Source organism: Drosophila bipectinata, chromosome 2L (assembly GCF_030179905.1).
Source record: "Drosophila bipectinata strain 14024-0381.07 chromosome 2L, DbipHiC1v2, whole genome shotgun sequence".
In the NCBI taxonomy this organism is placed as follows: Eukaryota; Metazoa; Arthropoda; class Insecta; order Diptera; family Drosophilidae; genus Drosophila; species Drosophila bipectinata.
In genome coordinates, this window is record NC_091736.1 from 19744814 (window position 1) to 19769161 (window position 24348).

The 24348-nt window shown below is 46.4% G+C and overlaps 4 protein-coding genes across 5 annotated transcripts; all 4 read right to left on the reverse strand.

The window, feature by feature from the left end:
- Positions 1-28: 28 nt before the first annotated feature.
- On the reverse strand, positions 29-6744 carry LOC138925828 (phospholipase A1 member A). 2 transcript variants are annotated; one of them, XM_070277314.1, is made up of 4 exons: positions 6222-6744; positions 764-1504; positions 427-595; positions 29-367 (listed from the first exon to the last, which is right to left on the reverse strand). In XM_070277314.1, the coding sequence occupies exons 1-4, from the start codon at positions 6331-6333 to the stop codon at positions 262-264; spliced, it is 1128 nt and encodes a 375-aa protein (XP_070133415.1). In that variant the 5' UTR covers positions 6334-6744; the 3' UTR covers positions 29-261. The 2 variants fall into 2 exon arrangements, with proteins under 2 accessions (XP_070133415.1, XP_070133416.1); XM_070277315.1 differs by lacking the exon at positions 29-367 and having other exon boundaries at positions 459-593.
- Positions 6745-7115: 371 nt separating this feature from the next.
- On the reverse strand, positions 7116-8259 carry LOC108127224 (inactive pancreatic lipase-related protein 1). The gene is made up of 3 exons (XM_017244147.3): positions 8093-8259; positions 7272-8033; positions 7116-7209 (listed from the first exon to the last, which is right to left on the reverse strand). The coding sequence occupies exons 1-3, from the start codon at positions 8257-8259 to the stop codon at positions 7116-7118; spliced, it is 1023 nt and encodes a 340-aa protein (XP_017099636.3).
- A 2104-nt stretch (positions 8260-10363) lies between these two features.
- LOC108127261 (pancreatic lipase-related protein 2) lies at positions 10364-11961 on the reverse strand. The gene is made up of 3 exons (XM_043213765.2): positions 11702-11961; positions 11529-11640; positions 10364-11467 (listed from the first exon to the last, which is right to left on the reverse strand). The coding sequence occupies exons 1-3, from the start codon at positions 11730-11732 to the stop codon at positions 10459-10461; spliced, it is 1152 nt and encodes a 383-aa protein (XP_043069700.1). The 5' UTR covers positions 11733-11961; the 3' UTR covers positions 10364-10458.
- A 414-nt stretch (positions 11962-12375) lies between these two features.
- Positions 12376-20921, reverse strand: FASN1 (Fatty acid synthase 1). Its single transcript, XM_017244302.3, has 5 exons — positions 20352-20921; positions 13555-20294; positions 13398-13493; positions 13190-13333; positions 12376-13127 (listed from the first exon to the last, which is right to left on the reverse strand). Exons 1-5 carry the CDS (start codon positions 20587-20589, stop codon positions 13014-13016), a joined length of 7332 nt encoding a protein of 2443 aa, XP_017099791.2. The 5' UTR covers positions 20590-20921; the 3' UTR covers positions 12376-13013.
- Between the last annotated feature and the right edge of the window lie 3427 nt (positions 20922-24348).

Here is a 24348-nt window from a genome sequence, read left to right on the forward strand (position 1 = left end):
TCGGTTTTTTATTCGTTCAATTTTCAGCCTACAACTTAATGATTAGATTTTGTTTTCACAAGTCCCGAAAGCATTGAGATTGTGACTCGTTCCGATCCCAACTCTCAACATAAAATGGCGATAGTTAGAACTAATAACAAAAATATCAAATAAATACATGTATCAATTAATTAGGAAACAAGCTAAAATCACATGAGTGCTACGATGGAAAAGATGTAAAAAATTCAGGCAGGTGCAAAATGGAAATGAAACGACCTAGTATTATCTTCGGACTCCCTGGTATTCTCCGTTGGAACGCCCCTTGCCAGGAAATCCTCGGGCAAAGGGCGCCTTGGCATTGGTGGTCACATAGTAGTTTCCGCGAGCCCTGGAAGGGTTTCCAAAAATTGTATTATTTCAGTTATATTCTAAGATCTATCTAGTTACTTGTGAGAGCAGTGTTCGCCCATTAGCACGTAATCAGAGTCCTTGGGCTCACACCAACCTATCAGATACGTGAAGAGATTGGGGCAAGGTCCTGCATAGAAGCCCCTCGTTGTGGTAATAGATTCAATGAAATACGGAGTGACTTTGGTGTGATCACAGGCCAGAGTCTCTGAAGATTAATTAAAGTTTAAAATTTTATTTTAGAGACTATTTAGTTGAGTATTCATTTAGTGTTTATGCGTTCATTGTACTCTAAATTTGACTTATAAATTTAGTAATTGCTACTATAAGTTATATAAAAGAAACAAAATATTAAATAATATTTGTAAGTACTCACGAAACAGTGTGGCGGAGCCAACACAGGCTGGCTGCCTGGTTCCACCGTTGACGTAGAAATCTGCATGGCCACTGGAGTGCCACTGGCCCAGTATTCCGGCTCCTGTATGCAGGACATCCACGAAATGGGCGTCCGTGGTGTCCAAGTCCCTGGAGTTGTTCGCGCCGGCGTAAAAGAAAATCGTAGGATCAAGGGCAGTAATCCTGCCCAGCTTGCCCTCCTCGGGCTTCAGATAGTTGGCCACCAGGCCAGCAATATGAGCGCCCACACTGTAGCCGATGAAATGTAAGTCGTCCGGCTGGACACCGCGAGGATGCCGTGCCAGGTACTTGACCAGCTGGGATATACAGAGACTGCCAAACCGCGGTGCCCACTCCATCTGGCTGAGGCAGGGCTCCTTCACCGCGTCAGCGTAGTCCACTATGATGATGTTGTACTCGCCCACACTGAAGTACGCCTCGCGCAGGTCCGGACTGGGACTGAGAGTTCTGCCGCCGCCGAAGCCGTGTATGATGATCTTGGTGGGGTGGCGAGGATTGAAGTGCGTGTAATAGAGGGCGTTCGCATCCAGGACATCGATGAACTCGGGCTGCTCCTGGGTGCGTCGGGTGTACAAGTAGAACTGGATCTTGGGGTGGGGACAGCGGTAGGGCTTCTGTAGGCAAGATTCTGTCACATAAACCTGGGTTTGGTTTTGGCCAGCCGCCACCGCTGCGGCCACCACTCCGGCATTTTGGCCAGCTGTGAGGATATGATATGGAGGAGGAGTGGTCAGTTGTGATATTGCAGATGGGAGTCACGAACATACATAGTTGAAGTTGACAAACAAGTTTGCGCTATCCGACTTGCTCGGCTTTGATATTACATTTAATTACATAACCAGACGCCGCAGGCAGCGACATTGAATGTTTGCAATTTGGCACGCCGCAAATGTCATGCGATTGCCATTGCGGTTCCAGTTGCAGTTGCAACCACAATTGCAAGTTGCAACGCAACACAAGCAACAAAACCGAAAACTGTTGCAGAAAGTAAAAGTCTGCTTGCCAGGCCAAGTCGGCCAAAAACGGAAGTGACGATGGCCCGGCTCTTTGTTTACTTTTTTCGCTCTGGCTGGGTTTTATTTTTGACAAAACGTGCTGCTCATGATATAACTGGAGCTGGAGCTGGCAACTGGATACCGAATGAATATGCGTAATTTATTCGCTGATTCACGGCGTGCTTGTAAGGAAAACCCATTTGAGATCGGCTTATCTGACAATTTGGCTTGTTGCTTAGGAATAGAGATGCGCCAAGTGGTTCGCAATTGAATAAATATTATTTAATGCTTAAACATATTAAACATATTTGATATTTATTAATAAGAAACAATACAGTTACAAAACAAATGCCTAAAAAATTATTAACAAATATATATGTATTTCATGAATAGAATAGACCATAGGTAGACATTGAATTCAAAACTGAATGTACTAGGATATAAATAGATATATAAAGAAAAAAAAGTGTATCAGTGCTTAAAAAAGCATTGCTAAAAGTAAACGAGGACCCCTAGTAATACAGGTTCCACAGTTATAATACAAAATGTCTTAAAAAAGAGATTCAAATTAAAATGAAACAAATTTATTTAATTGTAAGAAGAACCCGCGGGCACTATTATTCCGCCACGGACATACCAGGCTTATAAAAAAATGTTGGCCAGGGAAAAAAAATCAGTGTTTTTAAAAGAATAAAAAGGTTGAAGAAGAAAATAGGTCATCCCATGCTAGGGAGAATCAAATTATAATTGATATACTAAAGAGAATCAAATTACAATTATTCAATCAAGAAATCATCGCCCAAAAATGAAAGTGTAAAATGTAATAATAAAATAAAGAAAAAGGAAAACTGAAAGCTGGTAATGGAAATTTTTGATGAATAAATATAGTTGAAAATAGATTTTTGATAAACGTGAGAAACGAATTTAAACGATTTAATTTTTTTTTTAATTAATCCATTACCTATTTAGAAACCATAGTTCTTGTTGCTTGGGTTTGATTAGAGGAAGTATTGAGAAAATTTTTAATTTAAACCTAAGATACATTTTTTTACTACTAAGAATTGTTTATACTTTTCCAAAGTATTCAAAAATATTGATTTTTGGTTTTCTCTACTTTATACTAGTTTTATTATTTACAAAACGCAAAGATCTATGCATATAATGGGACAAGTAACCTTAAGCTTTTACCAATGAAATAAAATGTAATTATTTCAAAAAACTACATTGTCAATTTTTTTTTTAAATGGATCTGAATCATATAACTATTTACCGGGATTAAGAAATCGATTCCTTCACATTCATTTAAAAATGGATCGAAATCATCATAACTATTTACCGTGATTACAAAATCAATTTATTCACATTCCAAAAACCCACAATATGAAAAAAACATGGATCAAAAGTCATAAAATGCTACAAGTCCAGAGCGAACTCGTATTTTATTTGCCAGTTAGGCTCCGAACTAGTTCCAATCGAAAATCAAATAATTCGCATCGATGTCGAGCTCAGCGAATGCGTAAGAAGCCTTAGCTGGGTGCCGTGAATTCAAATGGCCAAATTAAAAGTCTAACCAAAGCAGACACATGAGAATCGGCCTTCGAAGGGGAACTGTTGGCTCAGACGGTGGCGCCAACTGTTAGCTGGCAACCAGCAATTGGCCCACTTGGCGGTTGGAGTACTTTTCAGATGATAACCACAACCCGGAGTCTTGCAACCGGTCTGGGAAACGGTTGCAGATGCAGACTCTTGCCGGTTGGGTGGGCACTGGAAATACCCGAAGATAAGTAGCTGAGGCCTTATAGGGTATGTACATCATATGTATAACCCATCGACACAGTAAACGGCCAACTAGTTGTGCACATTTTACTTTCGATTGCAGTTGACATGTTGTCAGTCAAATAAAAAAAAAAGCGGCAGCTGGCTGAAATTAGGCATGCAGCTGACGGTTATTTTACATCAGAGATCCAACATAATTTCGACTGATCCCACCCACCGATATGATATGGATAATATTATGTACATGCCCCCCACTCGCCACTCTTCAATTAGCAATGGGCCGTGGTCGTGGTCATGCCTCAATTGTCTTTAGCATTTCTGTTTTCATTTGTTTTTCACAATCGTTTAGCTCTGGCTTCGTGAGCTGCTTTTTGCCGTCTTATGTAAGCCGGCCGAAAACTTAAAAAGCCTCCCCACCCACCCCCTTACTATTTATTTCAATTTCTTTCGAGCATTACGCATGCCAATTAAATGTCTTTTTATACCCTTGCAGAGGGTATTATAATTTTGTCCAAAAGTGTGCAACGCAGTGAAGGAGACATCTCCGACCCTATAAAGTATATATATTCTTGATCAGGATCACCTCCTGAGTTGATATGAGCATGTCCGTCTGTCCGTCTGTCCGTCTGTCCGTCTGTCCGTCTGTCTGTCTGTCTGTCCGTTTCTACGCGAACTAGTCTCTCAGTTTTAAAGCTATCGACTTGAAACTTTGCACACACCCTTCTTTCCTTTGCACGCAGTATATAAGTCGGAACGACCGGGATCGGTCGACTATATCCTATAGCTGCCATATAACTGATTGCTCGGAAATGGTATAACTTTGGTGTTTTTAAAGTTAGAAAGTTCTAATTTAACATGAGAGCTATTTTTGGCAAAACAATACGACGTGCCAAATTTCATAAGGATCGGCCGACTATATCCTATAGCTGTCATATAACTGAACGATCGGAAATGACCCAACTTTCGTGTTTTTGAAGATAGAATGCTGGAATTCCATACAGATTCTATTTTTGGTCAGTTGATCCAACCTACCAAATTTCATAAGGATCGGCCGACTATATCTTATAGCTGCCATATAACTGAACGATCAGAAATGGTATTTGGTGTTTAGTAAAAATAACAACTTTGTTTTTTTTGACGATAGAAGCTTGGGACTTTTTTTTAGATTTTGTAATTTAATTAATTGGTTTTATTATAATGTAATCATAAGGATCGGCCAACTAAATCCGATGTTTGCGATATATATCCGGTTTTAACTGCAAGGGTATATCAACTTCGGCTCCGCCCGAAGTTAGCTTTCCTTTCTTGTTTTTGGCTTTATTTACAGTTCATTGTTTTCTTTTTCATTTTCGAGAGCGGGAAAATTTCGGGAAAATAAATTGGAGGGTGGGTGGCCGGAAAAGTCTGTCCAACTAACACAAATCAGGCCCGAAACGGAAACCATCGAATGCGGAAGGCAAAAAACAAAATAAGACAGCTGACCACAACAAAATGAAAATGAAAACCAACAAAAAACACGAAAAAGACACTGACTGCTAAGTGAGAGATGATTTTGGGTTGGTTAGCTTTTTCTCGTGTTGTTTATGGGTTTTTGTGTTTTTTGTTTATGGCTGGGATTGCTTGGCATGAGTCATGGGCATTGTTTGGCTGTGACTTGAAGGTGGAGATTATTGGCCAATTGGACGACCGAATCGATATCAAGATTTGTGTGTCATAACATTGCGGGTTTAGAGTGGCGCTTTGTCTTAAAAATTCTTCGTAAATTACTTAATTTTGGCTTATACTGCTAAAGTGCAATTTCTTGACCCAGTTTTCTGAGCTTTAATTGCCAACTGCGCTTTGAGTTCATTAACCCTCCACAAACTCCACTAATGACAGCTTTAAACCTGCAATTCTATAACACAAAAATCCTTGAATGTGCCCCTGGCCCTATGAATCGGATACCTAAACTTGGCAATGACACGCACCCCGAAAACGCGCATACGCCCCATTAGCCCGCCTGCCGATGACGCTGGGCTCTAGTTAATATTGCAAAAGCGATATAAAAAAGTGTCAAGGCACAGGGGCATATAAATATTTTGAATTATGAGCTGGCTGCCAAATGGATTAAACGGTAGCCGGGTCAATTAATTAATTTATGAGCCGAGAGATTACAAAAGACGCACCGTGACAAGGCAACATTTTTGTGCAATTTGCGTAGGATGAGCATCTGCTACCAAAATATCAGTGATACACTTGAACGTGCCACAAAACCAGTAAAAAAGAGATGAGTTCAGAGAGGTTTTTTGTTTTTGTTGACCAATAAATGAGGCAAGGTCACACAATTGAGTGACTACACAGAAAGGGAAAAGAAAACCATATACATAGCAAATATTGTGCAACTAGTTAAAATTGAAATTTATGCCGACTGCTTAGCCGGCTGACGCAAATTTGAAATGTCAACAGAAAAAACACCAAAAGCCACCGTGACAGGGCCCAAAAGAAAGGTATGGCCAAAAAAAAGGTGCCAACCGACCAGACAGGGCGAAAGTAAAAGTTTAACTTAAATTATTATCAATCTCTCTCTTTTTTTGGGGCACAGTGTCTCCAATTTGTTTTATTTTCTTCTCTGTAGTTAATGGTTTTTTTTACATAAAAAATACAAACCGGCAAATTCCAGGCGGGAGAGTGTCAAGCCCACCAAAAGTAGCTGCAGCCAAAATGTTTCCCAAACACCGAAAAATGCACTTTTCTGATTCTTCACACTTTTAAGCCACATTTTAATTTTTTCTGTTTGGTTTCCTTAAGCTGTTTTCCTTTAGCCAATTTACACTACTGCTAATTACAAGTTGTTATTACAACTGTTGTATAATTATACGCTGCCCGAATGCGGAATTTTTGAGCACTCGAGTCTGGGTTTTTTGGACTGTGGGTCAAGGCCTGCTTGTTGACCGGCGACGGCTGGCTAAAAGTGCAAAACTCTTTCTTAAGCACCAGCTCGAGAGCTGGTCATTGGACTCGATTTCGATTTCAGTGCAGAGCAAGACAACGGCGGCGTTGGCAAGGCATAATTCCGGCTGCCTCACACAGAAATTGATTCGGTTTTTACCACACTTCTTGTATTTTTCGGGCACGCGCGGTATTTTGGAACTGGAGGCTGGAAATTCGCGGACGCGTGCGCTTCGATGGCGCTCTGATGAACGAGTGACTTTCGAGTTCGTGTCTTAAGTCTTTCGTTTTTCAAGTCTCTCCAAAAGTTTGCACCGGCAAACCAAAGCTCACTATTGATGGAAAGCTTTGCATTTGTTTTGGTATTTTTTAAATACTGACTTTACAGTTGTTTACTAAGTTATACACTACCAAATGGGCATTTTTTTATACAATATATTTAGTTCTTAAAATATTAAATTTCTTAAATGAAAGTAACTTATTATAAACTATTATTAGAAAGTAATAAAAATAAATGAATCCATAAAAAGCTATTTATGTTGTACTAAACAATAAGCTACTAAACAACAATATATTATCAAATACCCTTTAACATAAATAGGGTTTAGTAGTTTATTTTTCGGCAACTTCCACTGTAATGTCAACAAGAGGTCCTTTGGCAAAGGGAGCCACTTCATGAGTTGAAAGAAAATAGGAGCCCGAGGCACTAAACGTGAAAGAAGATAAATTCCTTATAGATATTAAAAAATAAAAAATAAGATTACTCACTCCCTGGAAACGAAGTATCCCATTTGAGTATTCGGCATGTTTGAGTAGTGATTGCAGCGCTGGGAAAAGAAATCCAGCCACCCACCACATTGTTGGGCCCAGAAGCCCCGCTCTGAGGTGATGGATTCCCCATAGTATATAGCTGCTCTATAGTGATTGCAGTTAAAGAACCTCCAGTTGCTGATGTAGCTGCATCCTCGCTGGTTAAGCTGGTCAAGATTGGGGTAAAAGTCCGCATGACCCATTGGCGGAAGCATGGAGAAAAAGAAGGGATCGGTATGAATGATGTCCACGAAATCCGCATCACTGGGATCCAGTTTTTGCTGTAATGAGGACTGCGTCATGAAACCAGGTCCTGCCGGATCTAAGCCAGTTATCCTGGCCAATGGCTCTGTGACATAGTTGGCCACCATGCCGGCTACCTGGGCGCCCAAGCTGAAGCCAATTAAATGGATATCCTGTCGTTTGTATATGCCAGCAGAGACCAAGTTGTTGATCATCTGGGCCAGGCACTCAGAGACAATGGGTGCATTTGACACTGACCACGGAAAGTAGCAGGGCCACCTCACCAATGTCTCATAATCCACTGAGATCACATTCACCGGCTGAGTCTGGAGAAGAACGTCCCGAACCTCCAAGTTGGGTGTCAAGTTCCTGTTTCCCACAAAACCGTGTATGAGTATTTTTAAAGGAAGTCGAGGCTGGAAAAGCTCCGCTTGGGGATTAATGGGGTCCAGTTGTACTGGATTATCACGAGTTTGGCTATAAATACACTGACTAGTAAGATTTATCCCACAATTAAAATAACTTTCTGAACTCACTTTGTGTAGAGCCAGAAAGAAACTCGCGAATTCGGACACTGATGTTCCCCAAACACACAAAACTCCGGCAGCCAGCCGCGCAGCTGTTTTTCTCCTTTGCAACATCCCGAGGAGTTCAAGATCAGGAATACGGTGAGGATCGAACAAACAACGCGATAATTGCTCATGGCTAGAGTCTGAACCGGTCTAAGCTCGCGTTCTAACGCAAAATCTATTAAATTTGCACTGCCTAACATTGAAAATTGCATGGAAAATGAGGGCCCATATAAAAAAAACACCGCCAGGTGATAAAGAGTCAAGGTTGCCAGCGCAAGGAAGGTTAGGAGGGTGGTAGTAGGTCAAGGTCGCTGCGGGTGGGGTTTGGCATTAGAACGGTCACAGCTGACACTGAGAATAATGATCAGCATGGAAAAGAGTATGTGATACTTTTCAAGATGAAGGTTATTTAGAGCAAAGGCAGAAATAATATGTTAGATAATAGGTAATTTAGCGAGAGCGGAAGTATTTAAAAAACAAGAAAGGAATGCTAACTTCGGGCGGAGCCGAAGTTTATATACCCTTGCAGTTAAAACCGGATATATATCGCAAACATCGGATATAGTTGGCCGATCCTTATGGGAATAGGAATATATAATCCAATTTATTACAATACAAAATCTAAAAAAAGTCCCAAACTTCTATCTTCAAAAATACGAAAGTTGATATTTCTACCAAATACCATTTCCGATCGTTCAGTTATATGGCAGCTATAGGATATAGTCGGCCGATCCTAATGAAATTTGGTAGGTCGGATTAACTGACCAAAAATATAATCTGTACCAAGTTCCAGCTTTCTATCTTCAAAAACACGAAAGTTGGGTCATTTCCGATCGTTCAGTTATATGGCAGCTATAGGATATAGTCGGCCGATCCTTACGAAATTTGGCATGTCGTATTATTTTGCCAAAAATAGCTCTCATGTCAAATTTGAACTCTCTAACTCTAAAAACACCAAAGTTATACCATTTCCGATCAATCAGTTATATGGCAGCTATATGATATAGTCGGCCGATCCGGGCCGTTTCGACTTATATACTGCGTGCAAAGGAAAGAAGGGTGTGTGCAAAGTTTCAAGTCGATAGCTTTAAAACTGAGAGACTAGTTTGCGTAGAAACAGACAGACGGACAGACGGACAGACGGACATGCTCATATCAACTCAGGAGGTGATCCTGATCAAGAATATATATACTTTATAGGGTCGGAGATGTCTCCTTCACTGCGTTGCACACTTTTGGACAAAATTATAATACCCTCTGCAAGGGTATAATTACTAGGTTTTTGCAGTTTTTTGAGATAAAACAAGAAAGGAAAGCTAACTTAGGGCGGAGCCGAAGTTTATATACCCTTGCAGTTAAAACCGGATATATATCGCAAACATCGGATATAGTTGGCCGATCCTTATGGGAATAGGAATATATAATCCAATTTATTTCAATACAAAATCTAAAAAAAGTCCCAAACTTCTATCTTCAAAAATACGAAAGTTGATATTTCTACCAAATACCATTTCCGATCGTTCAGTTATATGGCAGCTATGGGATATAGTCGGCCGATCCTAATGAAATTTGGTAGATTGGATCAACTGGCCAAATATATAATCTGTATTCAGTTTTAGCTTTCTATCTTCAAAAACACGAAAGTTGGGTCATTTCCGATCGTTCAGTTATATGGCAGCTATAGGATATAGTCGGCCGATCCTTATGAAATTTGGCATGTCGTAATGTTTTGCCAAAAAATGTTAAATTTGAACTCTCTAACTTTAAAAACGTCAAAGTTATACCATTTCCGATCAATCAGTTATATGGCAGCTATAGGATATAGTCGGCCGATCCGGGCCGTTCCGACTTATATACTGCGTGCAAAGGAAAGAAGGGTGTGTGCAAAGTTTCAAGACGATAGCTTTAAAACTGAGAGACTAGTTCGCGTAGAAACAGACAGACAGACGGACAGACAGACGGACAGACGGACAGACGGACAGACGGACAGACGGACATGCTCATATCAACTCAGGAGGTGATCCTGATCAAGAATATATATACTTTATAGGGTCGGAGATGTCTCCTTCACTGCGTTGCACACTTTTGACCAAAATTATAATACCCTCTGCAAGGGTATAAAAATTAAATTTAGTTTGCATTTTTACGTATTTATAGATTATCCGTTTCAGAGAAAATCAATCTCCAAGATTTTTCTTAACAAGCCAATCCCGTAAGGTTTTAAAATACAATATGTTTAGTTATAAATTTTATTTACGTGAATATAATAATAATATTTATTGTTATAAATATAAATACTTATTCTTTTAATATTATCTCTCTCTCTCTCTCTAAGTTTTATTTAAAGGCTCATCTTCCTCTGAGTCGAGCCACTCCAATTTATTGTCCAAGTCAGCATCTTGTGATTTTTCAACGTCTGGAAAGTCATCGAGGAAGGCTTCCAGCAACTGCGGTTCATAATCATTCTTGATTTCGTTATAATCTGTGGCCAGCCTAAATTTGGCTAGCATTTTACTGTTATCCACGTCCTTTACTTTGCCCATAGCGAATGGAGTCATATTCTTGGTTTCCAGGAAATACGAGCCCCTCATCTCAGTCGACAAGTGATAGCCCATACGAGCTTGCCTACCGCTCGTGGGGCACAATCTGATGAGGTGGAGCAGCCAACTGGAGCACTGCCGTCCCCAGAATCCATCCGAGGAGTTAATAGACTCGGCATAGAAGCGAGGAGCCCTTTCGTGATTGCAGCTGCCAGGATCTGAGGGGTTCTCCTCCATGCAACCGGGCTGCTGGGCCCCAAGGTTTGGATAAAAATCGACATGTCCCATGGATCGCAGCATTCCACGACCAAAAACATCGCTATGAATGACATCCACAAACTCGGCATCACCGGGGTCCAGACGTCTGTTGTCGCCGGCCAGGACAAATAGAGGCTTAGCAGGATCCAGACCGGTGACCCTTTTCAATTTACGCTTCAAATAGTTGGCCGTCTGACCCGCCACCTGACCGCCCAAACTGAAGCCAATTAAGTGGATCTGATCATTTTGAACTATTCCTCGGTCCACCAGATTGTTGATCAACTGGCCCAGACACTTGCTGACCAGTGGAAGATTCTGCACCGCCTGGACGTAGCAAGGATATTTGACCAGAGGCCCATAGTCCAAGGAGATCACATAGACGTCCTCGTTATCTAGCAACACGGGACGTATATACGAATTTGGAGCAAAGTCCCGATATCCTGTATAGCCATGGATCAAGATTTTAAGAGGACGTGGCGGTTGAAAGTCCCACGGATTAAGGTCTTCAGGTTTCAATAGCTTGGGATTACTCCGAGTTTCACTGAAGAAAGCAGAGGTTAATTTTGCACGTATATTTTTAATTAATTATTAGTATTACTAACTTGGAATATAGCCAGAACTTGACGTCTGGATGGGGACACTCTCCTTGAACCACTTTACATTGGGGATCTACTAATCCGAGCAGTGGATTTGCTTCCACACAGCACACAAACGCTGTTCAAGGACATTCAATTATTTGCAACTCCCTATCCTATAAGACCACCGATTCGCTTACCGAAAACACTGAGCCACGCCGTCAACTTCATGTCCCAAATACTTCTAACGTTTTAAGTTAACTGGGTTCGGGCCCCCAAAATCGGTTGCTATTTAAAGTGGAGCTCCCGGCTATCAATAGCAGCGATCTGTCTAGCGGCAACCGATTGAGGAAGTCGCATACATAAGCACCCACACAGGTGCAAATGGTGGTGTCGTAGCGCCACAAAGCCACCACTTTCGATTGGTGGCAAACAAGAATGAAAGTGGCTCTGGTTGGCGTGGATGTTAATGCGGTTATATTGGAAAAAACTATAGGAAATGAGTCAAGTGTAAATGGCATTATTTCCGCTGTCGACATGGTAATAAAACGTTAGGCGTAATATTTTTAACTAAAAATGTCATAGGTATGTGTCATAATCCGAATTTATTCTCAACAATGCATGTCAAATCTTCAGATAAAATATTTTTTCTATTTTGCCTTAAACGAGCATTGCTAACACGTTATATTCTGTAGGGAAATTTTTTCTTTTTGAAATATTCATCTTATGTAATTTTTGAATAATTTATTATCATTATTTTTAGAAATAAATCAGGAGTCAACGTTTTCATACATTTTTTTAAATCCTAAACTTGAATACTCTTCCGTTTCCCCATCTGAAATATTACCACCTTTGAAAGAAAAAATAAAAAGACTTTACTTTTATCCATTAAAACTTTTTTTTATGGTGTAATTTTAATATCCACAATATTCGTGAGTGATCATTTTTGGGCGATTATTTTATACATACATCAAGAGAGAGCTAAACAATGTTTGTAAATTCTTGACTTGGTTTGGGTAATTTCGAGGAATGAAATTCATTTCGTGCGCGACTACAAACTTTAGGCTTACAACTAGGCAATTAAACTAGAATATGCGACGAATTATACACATACGTTATAGGTAGAGCGTATAAGATATATTTTTGGTAAGTTGGGACGTCTAGTGCCGTCTGGCTCTCAAGGAATGTCTGGGGTGCGGTGCACAAAGCGCAGATGTGATGTATTTGAGGAATCCGTATGGTTTCACTTGCAACTGCCCCGGAATCGCAGCGGCTGTAGACAAATTTGGACCACGTCCACAGACGCTGCAAGACGGCAGTTAATGGGAGAAATGCTGATCCTTAAAGCTGTGCGTTTAACTGGGATGAGAGCGACCGATTCCTTGCAGCTCAACAACGTAAATTCATTCGCTAATTAACGCTAACTAGGTGTCACGAGTATTGGATGTGTGCGCGGGGTGAGAGATGATGCTGTGATGCCCACATCCACGACGTCTATGCTAATCCTGTAGCCTAGTTGAACAGACGCTTCAGTATGCTCTGGATGGTGGTCAGGGACTGGTCCTCAATGAGGAAGGTGCGGTGGTTGCCCTCAACAGTGTGAACTTCCACAGGCTTTGTGCAGACCTGATAGAAATAAATTTTTGTTAATATTAATGTTTCCAGTGACATCAGTTAGGTTAACCCACCTCCTTGAGGCGATAGTCCTCGTCCAGCTTCGCAGAGTTGTCTGTGGGCTTGACCAGGGACACAATGGACTTCAGTTTCAGCGTGGGTTTGTAGCTATCGGCCAGCTCCAGTTTCTTGTAGAACAGAGTGGCGGATTTTTTGATCTGTAAGATAAATAGAAAACAATTAAATAAAAAAATTCAGCTTTAGATTCGTCAGTGTCCTTACCGTTTCCACGGGCTGTGTGATCTCGTTGCTCATCAGCTCAGCGAACCTCTCCAGCTTCTCCTCCCAAGTGGGAATCACCAATAGCAATCGGACCAGCTATAAAAGGACACATACTGTTAGTAATCCGCATACCAGACCGAATGCAAAGTGAACTTACCGATTTGTAGTCAATGTTGGCCAGGACGATGCCAAAGTAGGCCAGGCCGTAACTCTGGTTGTTGTTGTCGTCGTCGGCGGTGTAGCGCTGCTTGAAGCTGCTGGTGTACCAGTTCACGTAGGTCGGGGCTCCGTCCAACATGATCACATTGGCCACCTCGTTGGTCTCCTCGAGAATGGCGGCCATCACGTAGGTGAGCAGGCAACCGAAGGAGTAACCGGCTAGCTTGTAGGGACCCTTTGGCTGAACGGTGCGCAGTTGCTTGATGAAGAACCTGGCAGCCGAGTCGACGGAGTCCAAGGGTACGGCTTCGGTGAACTGGAGTCCATAGGCGGGTACTTCCAGGCGCTTGGCCAGGGGCTCAAGGGCGGAAGCGAAGCCCTCAATGGGCGACACGAAGAAGATGGGAGTCTGCTTGCTGGTGGCGGTGGCCTTTGTGGCCAGCTTGACGATCGTCTGGGTGGGAATGAGTTCCTTAGTGAAGACCACCTGGGTTCCGTCGCCCAGAGGGCTAGCGGTGCGCGAAGATCCACCCGAGGTGATGCTCGCTTCCGTGGTGGCTCCAGTTCCGGGGGCAGCAGGTGCGCTGGCAGCTGGAGCAGCAGCAGAGGCTGGAGCTGCTCCACCGTCCATCGCCTTGAGGGCTCCGAAGGTCAGGCCTCGGATCTCCTGGGCCGAGAGCACAATGTCAAAGTTGCGCTCCAGCGTCTGCTTAATCTCAGCACTCATCAAAGAGTCCATGCCCAGATCCGCCAGGGAGGCTCCGTCCTGGATGTTCTTGGTGTCGCGCAGACCCAGAATGTTGGCAATGGTGGCGATCAGACTGACGCCGCCGGACTGGTCAGATTTGCGCTTCTCAGCCACCACCATGGAGGCAACCACGGGATGGGGCTGCTGCAGGAACAGGTCGATGGTCTGCAAGCACGATGGCATCCTCTGGGGCAGGGTTCCACCGATGACAGTGTCGTTGTCACCCAGGTTCTCCAGGACCAGACCAGTGTCTCCGATGGCTCCCCACTGGATGGCCGTGCCGGGGAATCCGCTCACCTGGCGCTGTTCGCAGATGCGCTCCATGGCGGAGTTGGCCAAACCGTAGTTGGTCTGTCCGATGTTACCGCGACCGCAGGACACGCTGGAGAAGCAGATGAAGTAGTCCAGTTCCGTGCAGATGGTGCGCGAGTACTGATCCAGGTACTTGGTGGCCGTCACCTTGGGATCGGCGACTGTCTTGAAGTCCTTGGCGGTCTGGTCCTCAATAAGAGCATCACGCAGCACGGCGGCCAAGTTGAAGATGCCTCCGACAAGGGCCAGCTTGTTGCTGTTCTCCAGAAGCTTCTTAGCTCCGGCAGCGGTGGTCACGTCGCTGGTGTCAATCACGACCTTGACGCCACGCTCCTGCCAGCGTCGGATCATCAGACCCTGGTAGCCGGTCTTCACACCAGAACGGGAGGTGAGGACAATGAAGCGGGCTCCGCGCGATACCAACCAGTTGGTAAGCTCGAGACCGAATCCTCCAAGTCCTCCCACCAGGATGTAGCTCTTCTCCGGGTGCATGTAGGTGCGTGGAATGGCGTTGATGAGGCGGGACTTGGGCTGCAGAGCCTTCTTGCCCGGCTCCTCGTCGCGGACCTTGATCACGACCTTGCCGATGTGCTTGCCGGAGGCCATGAAACGGAAGGCCTGCTCCACTTGCTGGTCGTTGAAGACGGATGTGGGCAGGGGCACGACGGCACCGGTCTTGATGCCCTCGGCAACCAGAGAGACGACCTGGTTCTGCATCTCCTCCTCGCCTTCCATCACACTGTCGAGCAGGATGCCGTGGAAGGAGGTGTTCTTCAAGAACACGGACATGCCCAGAGGACTGTTGTTGCTCAGATCGAACTTGCCGATCTCCAAGAAGCGACCGTTGAGGCCCAGGCAGCGGATGGAGGCCTGCAGCTTCTCCTCAGACAGGGAGTTCAGCACCAGATCGACACCGCGTCCCTTAGTCTCGCGCATGACCAGCTGCTCAAAGGAGGTGTCACGGGAGTTGCCAATGTTGCGCTCCTGCAGCTTGGGGAACCGCTTCAGCAGGAACTCGCGCTTCTCCTTGCTGCCCACGGTCGTGAAGACGGTGAGTCCATGGGCCAGAGCCACGGAAATAGCAGCCTGTCCTACTCCGCCGGAACCGGCGTGGATGAGGATCTTCTCACCCTTCTTCATCTGGCCGCGGACCACCAGGGCGTAGTAGACGGTGGAATAAACGCAAGGCACCGTGGAGGCCTCCTCCATGGTCCACTTCTCGGGGATCTGCCACATCATGCGCTTGCTGGCCACACAGGTGGTGGCCAGGGACTTGGCCGGTACCATGGCCATAACTCGACGACCCTGCGAGTCTCGGCCAGCGAACTCCAGTCCGAGCACGCAATCCTGCTCGGCCAAGTCTCCGGGCAGAGCATCGGCGGCCAACTTTCCGGAGGTGAGCATCACATCACGGAAGTTGATGGGGGCGGAGTACACGGTACAGGTCTCCAGATCCTTTCTGGCAGACACGCCGGTCTGCGCCTGGGCAGCCTCGATCCACTTGAGCGAGGCCAGGTCACCCTTGACCAGAGCGTTCACATAGGCGTGCTCCACCTGGAGGGTGGCCTGCTGGGTCTCCAGCTTCAGGTGACGGAAGGTTCCCCAGGCACCGTTCTTCAGCACGTTCGAGATGAGGTCCTTCTCCAGCTGCTGGCGGTAGAGGGCCGAGGTAAGGGAGAACTTCTCCGCCTTGGCGTCCTGGACGAAGACCAGGCGTGCCAGCTTGCCGCCGTTCTCGTTCTTGATGCAGGTCATCAGACCGACGGCGCCGAAGAGCTCCTCTCCTTGGCACACCACGTAGACATACTGCTCCTCGGTCTGGGCAGCGGCCAGGGCGGCCTTAAGGTCATCTACCCAGGTGAAGTTCTGCTCGGTGGCCACCACCACGACGGACTTGCGCGTCTTCAAGTCCAAAGACTTGCGGGCCAGCACAAGCACACGGGAGGCGCCCAAGCTCTGCTCCTGGACAGGTACAAATCCAAACTTGGTCAACAGAGCACGGCCGGTCTTGGTGTAGGTGGCAACGGATTCCTCGAAGATCAAGAAACCATTCTCGCGAATGGTGGCAATGGAGTTCTCCAGGGTCTTGGTGTCTGGGCGGGACAGCACATCGATGCCGAAGACAAAGTGACAGTTCTGCTCCACCGGTTCCTTCAGCACATCCTTGGACACAACGCGCACTCCGGAGTCTCCGAGAGCGGCAGTGATGGTCTCCTCGTTGTTGTTGGATGTGACAACGGCAACGTCTCCGGTGAGGACGGGCTCGCCCTCGATGATCTGCAGCAGACGGTTGGCCACCAGAACATCGGGATTCCTGCCATTGGCAAGCTCCACGCCCTTAAGCTTCACAGCGCCGCTTGAGTTCTCGATGATCAGCTGGATGGCCACGTCCAGAGCGTGGAGGCGAGCCTTCTCCGAGTTCTCGTGCAGGTCGGTGGTATTGGTGTTTGGCACGAACTGGTAGCGCTCCAGAGTGGGCGGAGCCTGGGTGCCAGGACGACGCTGAGCGAGGTTGGCCTTGAGACCACGCAGCTCAACGCCACCGCTCTTGATCACGTTGATGTCGCTGTACCATTGCACTGGCACTCCGGTCTCCAGCTGCTGCTCCTTGGTGAGACCGCTCAGCAGTTCCAGGTGCTTTAGGGGGTTGATAACGGCCCTTTCGATGCGAGTGGGCAGGTAGAGCTCACGGAGGTTCTTGCTCAAGATGCTGAACTGGAGCATGGTGTCCATGAAGCTGATCCAGTTGTCCACCCACTGAAGGGTTCCGGTGGAGGCCACGGTGTCTGAGCGCACGATGCCGCGGAAGATTCCGGCATAGTCGTAGCCACGCAGGCGCAACTCCTTGTAGACATCTCCGGTGACGAGCTCCTTGGCAACGGTGCTGGGCGTCTGGGCCTCCAGGGGCAGCTCCTCGTTCTCAATGGACTCGGGAATGGTAATCTTGCCGGACACGGCCAAGCTGCCGCTCTCGCAGATCTCGAAGGCGCCAGTGCCGTCAAAGAAGTTGATGCCAAACTTGACCACCGCGTTCTTGTTCAGAATTGTGGCTCGGTGGAACACCAGGTTCTCCATCACCACAGGGGTCTTGTGGAACTCGCTGCCACGCATCTTGGCGAAGGTCTGCCAGGCGAGAGTCATGTAACCGGTGGCCGGGAACAGGATCCTGCCATCGATGGTGTGGCCAGCCAGGAAGGCGTCGTCCTCCTTGGACAGGTCCACCTCGACAATGGTTTCACCGGATGAGGTCTCCTTGCCGAACTTGGCCACCAGCCACTTCTGGGTGTGGTCCCAGCCGACCTTGGAGTTCAACATGGGGGTGCCGCGGCCCACCGGGTAAGAGATGGGACGCACCAGATTGAGGACCTGGGGCTGGGCACCTGCAGCGTAAAGCTTGCCGACATTGGTCAGGAAGAACTCCACGTTGTTCTCGTGTCCGCGCTTCACCAAGCTGAGGTTGGTGGCGTCCGGACCCAGGGCGCGCTTGAGGATGGCCTGGAGCAGGCCGTGCGGGGCAATCTCCACGGAGATGGCGTTCTTGGGCACATGCTGGAGGGCCTCGTGGAAGAGGACGGGCGAGAGAAGGTTGTTGACGTGGTAAGCGGCCGAGGACTGCTTGGCCACCGGCGAGTTCCAGGCTGACTCGGGAATGCTTGTGCTAATCCAGCGGGGAGTGCGATTCTTAGCATTCGGGATGATCTTCTCCAGGCTCTTGCGTAGCTTTGGTCCAGCATCGGCGATGTACTTGCTGTGGAAGGCGTATCCAGACGAGTTGACCGCCTTGGCGAAGACACCCTCGGCGTTCAGCTTGGCGACCAGCGCCTCAATGGAGGCCTCCGGGCCGGAGATGGTGCAGTTGTCCTCGCTGTTGTGGCAGACGGGGAAGCAATCGGCGGGCACTCGCTGGTGAGCGTCCTCCCAGCTCAGGCCGACAGCGGCCATCTTGCCCTTAGCCAGCTGGGTGTCCAGGATGCTCTTGCCACGCCAGTAGGCGGCCAGCACGGTCTGCTCCGGGGTGAAGCACCCGTCGGCGTAGGCACAGCCCAACTCACCCACAGAGTGACCTACGATTCCATCGGGAGTGATGCCCAGGGAGCTGAGCAGGTCCGTCAGGGCCACCTGCATGGCGGCGATCGAGATGAAGGAGTTCAGGATGTTCTCGAAGCTCTTGTCCGTGGAGCGGGTGAGCACATCGATGAGATCCACGCCCTCTGGCTTGAGGATGTCGGCACAGCGCTGGATGCTCTTGGCAAACACCTCGATTTTCATCAGATCCTTGGCCATGCTGGCCCACTGGCTGCCCATGCCGGAGTAGATGTACCAGACCGGGCGCTTCTCGTCGGAGTACTCCAGCACCTCGCGCTGGATAGTGCCCTTGCTGCTCACAACGCCGTAGCCGCGGAAGTAGTGGTTCGGGATAGTCTTAGAGTGGATGTCGTTGATCAGCTGCAGGTACTCATCATCATCGGCATGGTTGGCAGCCGACTCGAGCAGCTGCTCCACGGCCTCGAAAGTACGGCCGGAGGCGACAACCACCTTGGCAGCTCCGTCCTTGGGGGTCAGGGCCTTGGGCTTGGGGTTCGACTTGAGGATCACGTGGGCGTTGGCACCGCCAAAGCCGAAGGAGTTCAGGCCAATAATGCCGCCGTTCCAGGGCAGATTCTTGTCCACCACCTTCAGACGGCCGTCCAACAAGCCGTAGAGATCGGGGTTGGGCTTGTTGTAGTGCAGGTTGGCGGGAATGACGCCCTCCTCCATGGCGATCAGGATCTTGGCCACCGAGCAGACACCAGAGGCGGGCTCTGAGTGACCCATGTTGGACTTGACGGAGCCGATCAGCAGCGGACTCGAGCGGTTCTTGCAGAAGAAGTCCGTAATGGAGTTGACCTCCTGGGGATCACCCACCTTGGTACCGGTTCCGTGAGCCTCCACGTACACAACCTCGTTGGGGTTCAGGCCGATCTCCTCGTAGGTCTCGCGGATAAGACGGTTTTGCATCTTGCCGATGGGATAGGTGATACCCTGCTCCTTGAAACCGTCAGTGTTGGTGCGCACGTTCAGGATGGAGGCGTAGACACGACGGGCGGCCGAGGTGCGCTGCAGCAGCAGAACCACACAACCATCGGAACGGACGTATCCATTTCCAGACTCGTCAAAGGCCTTGCAGCTTCCGTCCTGGCTCAACATGTTCAACCGCTTGAACTGCAGGGACATGGTGGGCTTCAGAATCAGACCAGCTCCGGCCACCAGGGCGTTGTCGATCTTTCCCTGGCGCATGTCAGAGAAGGCCTGTTCCAGGGCGTACAGAGAACTGGAGCAGGCGGTGTCAATGCTGTAACTGGGTCCCTTGAAATCAAAAGTGAACGAGATGCGGTTGGCAAACATGGCACGAGCACATCCCGTCAAGCCGTATCCATTGACACGGTCTGGATCGCTGCACCAATGCTGCTCCGTCTCCGAAGTGGAGACGCCGATGTAGACACCAGTACGGGATCCACGCAGGTCGCTGGGGTTCAAACCGGCATCAATGATAGCCTCGTGAGTCAACTCCAAAAGCATACGCAGCAAGGGATCCATGCATTCGGCCTGCTTCTGGTGGACACCGAAGAACTGCTGGTCAAAGTTTTCTAGATCCTCCTCCTTGATCTTGCCAATCCTGTCGGGGAGACCGTAGAGTCCTGCAAAGAGGAATTATTAGTTTGATCGAGAGTATGAGTAATTTTAAGGGGAATTACCGCGCTCCCAGCGACGGGGATCATCGTTGACCATGTCGACTCCTTCGAAGAGATTCTTCTTGAACTCCTCAATGGTGGAGCTCTCCGGCAGACGACCAGAGAATCCGGTGATGGCGATCTCATCGTTTAGCTGCTGTTGTTGACGGGGCGCATAGTGGCCGCCACCCAGGTCCAATTGGGGGGCAGACCGCTGTGCGGGCTCCGCGGTGATAACTTCCTCGGCGAAACGGGCGGGCATCTTGACGTGGTTTTGGTTTAGGGAGTTGGAATGGGAATTCGAATTGGAATTGGAATTGGAGTAGGCGTTGAGGTCCTGGCTATCGTTGGGTGCCGAGTGCGGGGTGGAGGAGGAGGTGCTCGGTGTTAGCTGCGCGTCTCGATCCTGGAAGGCGTCAGGTTGCTGCGAATTTTGTTGCTGCTTGTTGCGACGGCGGCGACGACGACGATTGGCGCGTGCACTTTTACTGTTATTCTGGGTGCCGGGTGAATGATGATTCTGGGTGCTGCAATGGTTGGACTTGAATGCAACAGGTTGCTGGTGGTCCACGGCTTGCAACAGGTTTAGTTGTAGGGACTGAAAGTGAAACAGTAAAAGGTAAATTAAAAACTATTTTGAATATTTTATTGTAAACTCCAAATTTGGATACAAAATGAGGCAATCTTGAAAAATTCTCGTGTGATGCTAACCAAGTAATTATAACTGCGATGTAATTTTTCAAAAAATAATATTTTCCCGCGCACGACTGTTAACTTAACATAAAAGCTCAGTTATCTGTTAACCGCTAAAAACTGCGCTGCTCTGTAAATTTTACTGTCACATGTAGACTGTCACTGGGAAGCTGCGTGGAAAGTTTGGTGTAGAAATTGCAAATCAGGTGATATGCCGGTGTTTTGCGGCATTTGTTGTGGCGTGATGACAACTTTACAGTTAATCGGTCCAACTTTGGGGGGGGGTGGTACGGGTCGAGCTAACAGTGCAACACCATTTATGTTAACATAGGTTGCCACAAACCCATACATACACACAAATACCACTTGCTGCTTGCTGGCTTCTTATTCGCCGAGAAACTCGTACGATTTTGCAGAATGATTCAACAAAAGCAGGGAAAGAAAAAAGAAATCTAGGGAAGCCGAAAGCGTCATTAGAAGAAGAAGAACAAGAGCGGCCGGCAACATGCTAACACAATACAACAACAAAAAAAGAACGCGAAAGATACACAGAAAATAAAACTAGAAAGCTTTGTTTTTATTATTAGAGATTATTAATAACATTTTAGGAAGAGGTCTTATCAAAACCAAGAGGAAACACAGCATGTTTTTCCACAAAAAAAAAACAGATGATAAAACTTAAATCTGTTTCTGTTTCTAAACAAATATAAATATTTTAAAATTTTTTAATGAATTAGTTTAGTATTATTTTTTTCAGTTCATCAGCTGCTACCTGCCAAAATCGGTCGAAACACCGGTAAACTTATCTAGGCGTATAATCAAAAGGCCGTTGCTCGACAAGACAGTCGCGTCTGGATTCTATGTTTATGTTTTGCTATTCTAATCGGATGGGGGTGTGGGGAGCGGAGTGAAAAGTGAGAGGCGGCAAGACTTGCACGCCACCGGCACACCAAAACACACACACCGACACCCACAAAACAGTCACCGCCACACACACACACACGAGCTCGACGCGTGTACCATTTGTTTAGTGAGATAAGGTGGCGTGATTTCTCAAGTTCATTGAAGTATTATTTTCATAGTTTGGGTTGCCTGATTTCCTCTATTTACCCCTTAGCCGCAGTACATCGGAGGATTTGATTAACCTGTAATCGGACAATGCGACATATCCTTTTACCGTAATTACCCAACAAGCTATATTGATTTATCGGGCTATATGTCAATCGAGCCATCATCATCAGGCCATATTGCGAAAATTGCGTCATTGGATAAGCAAACACATAACAAAACGCTCCCCCGCCCTATTCTAGATGGCACTTTACAATGTTTATTTATGCACGAGGTTCTATTTTCGCAGCTATCGATTGTGGACACCTCTTAAGTACACGTGGACGCGTCACCGCAGGCTCTCGCCATCGGCTGCGATCCTCCAATCCGCGTTTGGTGACGATTCAAGTTCATGAGCAAGCTGATAAGAGAGACTGGGACTGGGCCATGGGGTGATTCCAAGACCCAGTGATAAGCTGATAAGGCGCAGTGCCTACTCATACGAGCGTGCACCTGGATCGGAAATGTTTGATCGCCGGTGGACGCGTGTACATCAGGAAGCACCATTATTTGGCGATAAAGATTAGTCCAGACACTCGAAATTTTCCAATCAGACGATCGGGGTTTGTTTTTGTTGGGTGTGTTGTTGGCTTTTATGGGTTTTGGGTTGGCTGCTTTATATGCAAAGTGTTTGCTTGGAGATAGGAATATTTTTAAAGATTTCGTTTCAAGATTAAGCATACATATTAGAATGTTTTAAAACACTTTTGCCCGCTACTTAATATTTTCCAACATTTTAGTTAACTTTAATTTATGCTTTTCTTACGTGTTTATTTTTGTTTACAATTTGTTAGAGTTTAAATACTTTAGCTATTATTTAACGTAATTTGACAATTTCTATTAAAATTGATTTATTAGGTTTTTAAGGGCTATTTACTTAGTATAGTTGTAAAAATTTAAACGGTCCTAACTCACGCAAACAGGAAGTGCATTAAATGATTTGCCACAATTTGTTAGGTCTTTAATATAACATCAGAAACAAGGTTTAAATTCTTATTAACTAAAGTATTTCTTTAGATTAATAGGGTTTTTTTCTACAATTATTTTGGTAATTTTCTATCGACTCGCCCCAAAGAAATCATAGAAATCAAACTTTTGCTGCTTCTGGGCGGCAATTAAAGGGCGAAACCCTATCGAGAAGCCTTTTAGGTGGGGAATGTGTCTTGGAAGACAGATTTTGACCCTCCCCACCAGCCCAATCTCAGTATTTAGCAAATAGCGATTGTAATTTGTTGTCTCAGTATAGAGGGTAGGGTAGGGTAGGTTGGCTAGGAAATAACACTTTTGGGTTTGCTCGGCCCAAAGGTCCTAAAGGTCACAACCGATTCAAGCCAAGTGCGAACCGAGCAAAGGCGAAATTCTCCAATTAAGTAATTTGTATTTTTAGCTGGCTTAGCTAGCACTTGCAATTTTTAAACCAACCATTTTATTATATTTTTTTTCTATTATTTCATAAACACTTTTTTTCACAGAATTTTTCACGATTATACTCGTTGTATGGCGGCCCAGCAACTAAAGTTCGTATTTCCTCCGCACAGTTCCTGCGGCTGTCTGCTGCCTGGTGCCTGGTGGCGTATTATTTGTACATACCTAGAAATCAGGCGATTCCTCCTCGACAGCTGTTTCTCGATTTGAAGGGCACGGTCACTGGGGTTGTAGCGGAAAGGCGGCTCCTTCGGCAGTTGGTCCTTACTGACTTCCGAAACCGTGAGCTTTTTTGCTACGTCGACGCGAACGACTCCGAATTCTACACTCGGCTTTTGAAACAAGCAAGTGTTCTGGGTTATACCGTTAGCGGATTTTTGACTTTTTTTGCAAATTTCCTAGCCACACGCAAGCACTGCTCTTTGAAAGCTTAGCGGTTCGACAACGGCGATTCCCGAGCGGAATATTGAAACAATAATTTCCAGGCATCAGGTGAGCACCGCCTTTTATACGACGCCCGCAGACGCCGGCAGAGCTCTGAGCTTGACGCCGCTGCGCTGCTCTCCAGAGCAGAGCACACTGCTCAACATCATGTACTTCAAAGATTGCGCGTCAGCTAGTAGACGGATGGCACGTTTTATTGGGCTCTAAACTAATTATAACTCTTAAATCTTAAATTAATAATTTTAACTAAAAAAGTCTTCAAATTTCAGATATAATTTCAGTTTTAAAACAAAATTTGGTTCCAGACAGCAGTAGAAAAGGAAGAATTTTGACCACTGTGCGTGACTGCGAA

What these genes read in the sequence shown, in the direction of transcription:
- LOC138925828 (XM_070277314.1), bottom strand. Translation starts at nt 6,333, where the DNA reads ATGTGGCTTAAAAGTGTGAAGAATCAGAAAAGTGCATTTTTCGGTGTT. An exon ending in CTCCCGCCTGGAATTTGCCG is followed by an intron (nt 1,505 to 6,221) that starts GTTTGTATTTTT and finishes ATATCCTCACAG; the next exon opens with CTGGCCAAAATGCCGGAGTG. An exon ending in GGCGAACACTGCTCTCACAA is followed by an intron (nt 368 to 426) that starts GTAACTAGATAG and finishes AAACCCTTCCAG; the next exon opens with GGCTCGCGGAAACTACTATG.
- LOC108127261 (XM_043213765.2), bottom strand. Translation starts at nt 11,732, where the DNA reads ATGAAGTTGACGGCGTGGCTCAGTGTTTTCG. An exon ending in GGCGTGGCTCAGTGTTTTCG is followed by an intron (nt 11,641 to 11,701) that starts GTAAGCGAATCG and finishes GTCCTTGAACAG; the next exon opens with CGTTTGTGTGCTGTGTGGAA. An exon ending in AAGTTCTGGCTATATTCCAA is followed by an intron (nt 11,468 to 11,528) that starts GTTAGTAATACT and finishes TGCTTTCTTCAG; the next exon opens with TGAAACTCGGAGTAATCCCA.
- LOC108127224 (XM_017244147.3), bottom strand. Translation starts at nt 8,259, where the DNA reads ATGAGCAATTATCGCGTTGTTTGTTCGATCCTCACCGTATTCCTGATC. An exon ending in TCTTTCTGGCTCTACACAAA is followed by an intron (nt 8,034 to 8,092) that starts GTGAGTTCAGAA and finishes GTGTATTTATAG; the next exon opens with CCAAACTCGTGATAATCCAG. An exon ending in GGATACTTCGTTTCCAGGGA is followed by an intron (nt 7,210 to 7,271) that starts GTGAGTAATCTT and finishes TTTCACGTTTAG; the next exon opens with TGCCTCGGGCTCCTATTTTC.
- FASN1 (XM_017244302.3), bottom strand. Translation starts at nt 20,589, where the DNA reads ATGCCCGCCCGTTTCGCCGAGGAAGTTATCACCGCGGAGCCCGCACAG. An exon ending in TCCCCGTCGCTGGGAGCGCG is followed by an intron (nt 20,295 to 20,351) that starts GTAATTCCCCTT and finishes TCCTCTTTGCAG; the next exon opens with GACTCTACGGTCTCCCCGAC. An exon ending in TCACACAGCCCGTGGAAACG is followed by an intron (nt 13,334 to 13,397) that starts GTAAGGACACTG and finishes TTTATCTTACAG; the next exon opens with ATCAAAAAATCCGCCACTCT.